The sequence below is a fragment of the Etheostoma spectabile genome, chromosome 15 (genome assembly GCF_008692095.1).
Source record: "Etheostoma spectabile isolate EspeVRDwgs_2016 chromosome 15, UIUC_Espe_1.0, whole genome shotgun sequence".
Taxonomy (NCBI): Eukaryota; Metazoa; Chordata; class Actinopteri; order Perciformes; family Percidae; genus Etheostoma; species Etheostoma spectabile.
The window spans coordinates 12234853-12241186 of record NC_045747.1 but is presented as its reverse complement, the minus strand read 5'-3'; the positions used below and the strand labels follow the sequence as shown (position 1 = coordinate 12241186).

At 37.1% G+C, this 6334-nt stretch overlaps 1 protein-coding gene across 2 annotated transcripts in view; it reads left to right on the top strand.

Moving 5' to 3' along the window:
* Positions 1-1035: 1035 nt before the first annotated feature.
* The window catches only part of mgrn1b (mahogunin, ring finger 1b), a 7845-nt gene continuing 2546 nt past the window's right edge, over positions 1036-6334 (top strand). For both annotated transcript variants that reach the window (XM_032538233.1, XM_032538234.1), the window contains exons 1-11: positions 1036-1382; positions 2496-2614; positions 2792-2880; positions 2984-3130; positions 3864-3981; positions 4151-4217; positions 4442-4485; positions 4583-4630; positions 5586-5654; positions 5760-5919; positions 6063-6172. In XM_032538233.1, coding sequence (XP_032394124.1) covers positions 1295-1382; positions 2496-2614; positions 2792-2880; positions 2984-3130; positions 3864-3981; positions 4151-4217; positions 4442-4485; positions 4583-4630; positions 5586-5654; positions 5760-5919; positions 6063-6172 — 1059 coding nt within the window. In that variant the 5' untranslated portion in view covers positions 1036-1294. The remainder of the gene's footprint in view (positions 1383-2495; positions 2615-2791; positions 2881-2983; positions 3131-3863; positions 3982-4150; positions 4218-4441; positions 4486-4582; positions 4631-5585; positions 5655-5759; positions 5920-6062; positions 6173-6334) is intronic.

Sequence of the window (6334 nt, the reverse complement as noted above, 5' to 3'; positions counted from 1 at the left end):
TTTCAGGCCTGTGTGTGATTACTAACAAAAGTGTGTACACAGAATGTAAATTGTAATTTCCCCACTGGGGATTAATAAACAAAGTAAAATTAAAATAAAATTAAAATTAAATATGGGCTAACTATTCTAGCTAACGCTAAAGAGTTTAGACCTAATTGTCTTTACAACAACAAAAGAAAATGTTGTTTAAAACAGCTGTATTCATTCAATAATTACCCATTTTACCCGTTATTGTTGTTATTTTTCTCTGATAATGAGTTTTACATATTAATAATACAGTAAGACAACACCTCCTGGTGTTACCCTCAGTGTCAAGACAAACACAATATCACTGATGTTAGAATAAAAAAAATCATAGTGATTTTTCTACAATTCTGTCTACCTCCATGACATTCATAAAGCAAAGGATGTATTGCAGGGTTCTTTTTTGACAATGGTGTATATCAGAATCAGAATCAGAATCAGCTTTATTCGCCAGGTATGAGGACACATACAAGGAATTTGTCTTTGGAGCATTGTTACTCACACTGCGCTTACACATACATATCAACCAAAACAGAAATATACACACTAATATATACACAAAATATACATACTCTAAACAGAAACAATATAGAGGATATATTATATATATATATATATATATTATTACAGATAATATGAAGTCTATGGATAATACTGAAAAGTAGTAGCATGACGCTTATTGATACCTCTAAAGATTAAACATCATTAACATTGATTTAGTTCTTTTTTTTTATTGTGCACATTCATTTTTGTATGTAGCCTAATTAGGGGGGTTATGATAGCCTCACAAATTAGGATCACATATTATGATTCGTAATTGTATGGAGAAAACAAAATTAAACAGTTCCAAAAGTTGTTTTAAATAAGCTCTACTATTAGGTTTACTTATCTACTTTGCCCCAATAAATTAGATTTACGCTCTTTTCCCTGACCCCTTCCCCTCCTGACCTCCTCCCCGCCCGCCGGGCGGTCCCAACACTCAGAGCGAACGCCCTGAATTTCTGGCACACTTGGAGACAGCCAATCAGGTTGACTCCCTGCTACGTTAGCACAGCTCTGGCAAAACAACAGTACCGTCTCAATTTATTTCCTGTTAGCATTCGCAGCATAGCCACTGACCAAACCGACCGTTTAAAATGTTAAATTAACGAAAGCGTTTGCACTTGGTTGATGCAGTCTTTGTTTTTGGCATTAGTGTACGTTTTAAGGCAGAGCCGTGACGCGCCTTGCTAGCTTACTGTAGCTAACATCGGCGACCCAACAGAGAAAGATGGGGTCCATCCTGAGTCGCAGAATCGCTGGTGTTGAGGATATCGATATCCAGGCCAACTCGGCCTATCGATTTCCCCCGAAATCTGGTAAGTGATAGGCATTGTCTTTAGCAGATCAAGATTCCCCATAAATACGGATCTTCTACCTTTGTATATACAAAGATATTAGACAAAGATATATTATTGTACAGTTACATAATTATTGGAAACCTTTAGCGTTATGAGCTATACGTGACTGTCTGGATCAGGCGTTATTCAGAACATCTTGTGATATATACAGTAGTTTAGCTATATATTGAAAGTCGCGTTACTGGCAAAGACTGTCAAAGAAATGCAGTTTGGTGTAACGCTATGTTTATTACAACATTGTGATCATGAAGCATGAAGCACTGTATGGCCAACACCAAAACTGAATGTACAGACTTTGACAAAGTGTTTTATTAACATTGAATTTAAGCCACAAGTAGTAAAAACACAGAATGGAGAATGCGAGACCATGAAATCTCACCCAGTTTTAAAACGATAAAAACATTACGCATATTATTGTCAACTGGCCTTTCAGCTGGCCATATGATCTCCTGCATCTCAGTAACACACACCATGGTGATAATGAGGTAAATCTTAATCTTATTTTCTTGTTTGTGTGGTTGAAATGTGAAACCACATAAACAAAACATATATTGTTTAGATATATACAGAATAAATATGTTCATGGAACCACACTTATATGTAGATATAATTAACAGTGGCACGGTGTTTTGTGGCTTGCTGATATACCTCAGTTTTATGTATTGATCCCATTTAGTCAACCAACCAGCCTTTGTATAACATCCACTACAAAAAGCAAAGAAGAAAACCTGAAAGATGATGTTATCACTACCTGTCTGAAGTTGTTTTGGCTACTGTTGCTCTGCCTCTGCAATGACTGCATTATTAAACAAGAGCTCAAACATGTTGTCCAAAAGAGTCTTATTACACTTAAGCCAACAATTTGTACAGCTAAACCGTGTTGTTTTTTACAGACAGATTATTTTCAGAAACTGTATCTAAATTGAGTAACAGTTTACATTGACACAGACAGAGATGTCCCCTTATTAAGAAATTTAGAAATGAAAGAAAGAAAAGGATTGGGTCACTACTTTTTCTCAGTGATGTTGCTTGCGGTGGCTTTATTATTTATGTTTTTTCTCTTGCCCTCAGGTAATTATTTTGCAAGCCACTTCTTTATGGGAGGGGAGAAATTTGACACACCACATCCAGAGGGATACCTTTTTGGAGAAAACATGGACCTGAATTTTCTTGGAAATAGGCCAGTCCAGGTGAAAACAGATGTTTCTTCATCCCGGTTGTTTTAATCATCTGAGAATTCAGTACAGTATATTTTCCACAGTTCTTACTAATATGCAGTTGTACATTCATTGTCAGTCATAGGATTAGTCAAACTATGTTGATCAAATATCAAAATCAAATATCATCCATATTGCGGTTTTCATTAGTTTCCATATGTGACGCCTGCACCCCATGAGCCTGTGAAAACCCTGAGGAGTCTGGTCAACATTAGAAAGGACTCTCTGCGTTTGGTCAGGTAAAGATAGCAAGGCAACAATTACGATACAAATCACAGTAAAAGTACATAACTGTTATAAAGATTGTGCTGACCCAAAGTTTGTCAAACCTCTTTATTGTAGGTATAAAGATGACTCTGACAGTCCGGTGGAGGAAGGTGGAAAACCAAAGGTTCAGTATGGTGTGGAGTTCACCTTTGATGCTGATGCTCGAGTGGCCATCACCCTCTACTGCCAAGCATTTGAGGAGTTTGCCAATGGGATGGCAGTGTAAGGATTTGATGTCAAAACGTTTTTTTATTGGGCAAAGTCAGATGAAGCCATAGCTATTAGTAGCACAAAGGATACATTGTTACGTAAACATTCACCTGATGAAATCAGAATCTTTTATTATTTAAAATGAAATGTCAAATCTACATCTATTTCTGAAACTAACATAGAGCACATCTATATCTGTTGTTGAGAGGATGAGCTATTTAGATTTGAACCATATAAACAGATAATGTAAGTAATACAGCAGCATCATCTTAATAGAAAACCTTGTGGCAGAGACATTTCAATTCTGGTTTATGTCTAGTGAGATTCAAGCCTTAGAGCACAAAGACTAGAATAGATACGTTGGGTCCTTACCAACCTCCAGTTGCTATGGATACTGCTGATAAGACATAAAAGATGCAGATGAAAGTAAGAGTTTGTACTGAAGTAATTGTGTTACGATGAGATGAGACAGAAAGATGATACATTTTTCCAGAATCAAAACAAATCTGATATTGCTACTGTTGTGCTATGCTATTTAGTTCTCTTTATTCTAGTTTGGTCTAAGGACACTAAAGCATGTATTGACTACTTAAAGATGACCACCATTAGGCTTTCCTTACTGATAAATATCTAAATGTCAACTTTTGCTGCTGCCCAGTTAAAAAGAACAAAGTGAACAGTCCATCCAGAATTCCTTCGTCCCCCTGCACACTGATCGTTTTTCTCCGTAACATACTGTGTGCAGGTACAGCCCAAAGAATCCATCACTGGTCTCTGAAACTGTGCATTACAAGCGAGGGGTGAGCCAACAGTTCTCCATGCCATCTTTCAAATTAGATTTCTGTGAGTGGAAAGAGGAAGATGTAAGTATGTGCAGCAACATCACATCGCACATCACAACAACACATTGTCTCCATTGGTGTTGATTTATCTCTGTAAATATTCTCTTCTTACATTTACACAGCACAAGTTTAGCCTGGAGTCTAAATCAGTGCATTGGATAATAAAATGTATGAATCTTTCCCCTTAAAGCTGAACTTTGACCTTGACCGAGGAGTGTTTCCCATGGTAATCCAAGCTGTGGTTGATGAAGGGGACGGTATGTTACTAAAGCTGCATAACTGTCCTAACTGCATAACTATAAAGGCTGTACAAACATAAAGACATATTTATGAAATAGTAACATAATATAGTAGGAACGGTCATAAGGAAATACACTAATGCAATCAGGGTTAACAGTTGATTTGTAAGTTTAAATATTAATTTGGGTCAACATTTGTATTAACCTATAATTAACCTGTAATATTGTGTGTTCTTTTCAAGATTGCCTTGGACATGCTCACGTCCTTTTGGCAGCCTTTGAAAGAGTATGTATACATCTAAATAAAAGAAAATAGTTTAATTCCATGTAAAACAAGTTTTTTTTATTAGCTAAAACATGTTTGTTTGTTTTTTCACCTTCAGCACGTTGATGGCAGTTTCTCCGTCAAGCCTCTCAAGCAGAAGCAAATTGTAAGTTTATGAAAGTTGTTATTTCAGTTATTAATCATATCATTATTAATTAGCAAATGATTCAGGAATGTATAGTGGAATGTCCTCACTTGCTTTATCAATTAGTAGTTTTTAAATCACCCTAAGGCTACGTTTACAATGCTATGTTTTGGTTTTTAAGCAGTTTTGAGCCAAAAATGATCTCAAAAGCAAATAGTTTTTAGCTCCAGTAGAAGAACTAATCTCTATTTAAACTAACACGCCCAAACCACGTGTCTCATCAACATTCTCGTAAACTGGGCATTCGTGTGCCAGGGTAAACAGGAGGCAGCATGCACTGTATACTCCCCCAAGTTTCCATGGTAACATTAGTAACTAAGCCTCATAGAACGAGATGTCATGACCCAATCAGGAGGCAAAACGTTGGCGTCATTGTTGGTGTTGCCAAAGGTCTTCGTTTGTGGCCGTGTTTTTAAATTTCTCCGGTTTAGGGGCTCTGAAATGCCAGAACGGTGTGAATGTAAGGTGTAAATGTAGCAAAAGATACTTGTTTTAAATCAAAACATAGCAATGTAACTGTAACTGTAAATGGAGCCAAGTCATTCAATTGTGAAGCCCAAACTGTACGAGCTACAGCATGTTGTTTATGTAATGCAGGATATTTTACACAGAACATCCTGCAGCTTTTGAAAAAATTAAGTCACAAAAATCTGTGCCAAGACCCTTGGGAGTCTATTAATAACACACATCTCTGAAGTAGATGTTCAATGTAAACTTTCAGGGACCTCAAAGGGATTTCACATCTTTGCCTCTCTGTGAAATATACAAATAATTTTTGTGTGTCACCGTTCTCATTCTTATCTAAAAGAAAAAAAAATTGTGAAGAGTACACATTCTGCATTTAGCTTCTTCCACTCCCCTGGACATTGTGTGTGTGACATGGGTTTCTCAAAAGATAATTTATGCATCTTTCCAGGTGGACCGTGTGAGCTACCTCTTACAGGAGATCTATGGGATTGAGAACAAAAACAACCAAGAAACAAAGGTTTCAGTAAAAATGTTACCGTTTGCACGAAAGACAATACTCTAAAAGTCACTTAATTTTTTTATTTGTGTGACTTTTGACTTGATTTTATTTTTATTTTTCCAGCCATCTGACGATGAGAACAGTGACAACAGCAATGAGTGCGTTGTCTGTCTGTCTGACCTGCGAGATACACTCATCCTGCCCTGCAGACATCTGTGTCTCTGCAACTCTTGCGCAGACACTCTGCGTTACCAGGCCAACAACTGTCCAATCTGCCGACTGCGTAAGAAGTGTTACATTGTTCTAATAAAGTTCTGCCCTTGAAGGTGCTTTATCAATGCTATTTGAAGAGTAGTCAACATTTAATGTAATTCATTTATTTACTTTATTATTGTTTTTAATTTGAGCCTGTGTTTGTCTAAACAGCCTTCAGAGCCTTGCTGCAGATCAGAGCTGTGAGGAAAAAGCCTGGTGCTCTTTCCCCTGTGTCCTTCAGCCCTGTTCTGGCTCAGACTATGGACCATGACGAGCACTCTGTAAGTCTCATGTACCGTACATCTGTGTGTAAGCAGATATAATTGGCTAAAATGTGGAGCAACGTTAAGGGGAAACGGCGTGAATCTGGCCCACGTTACATTTTTTATCTCTATTGTGATTTGAAGTTCTGCTGTAGAAACATTGGTAAAAGAAGTCCATTC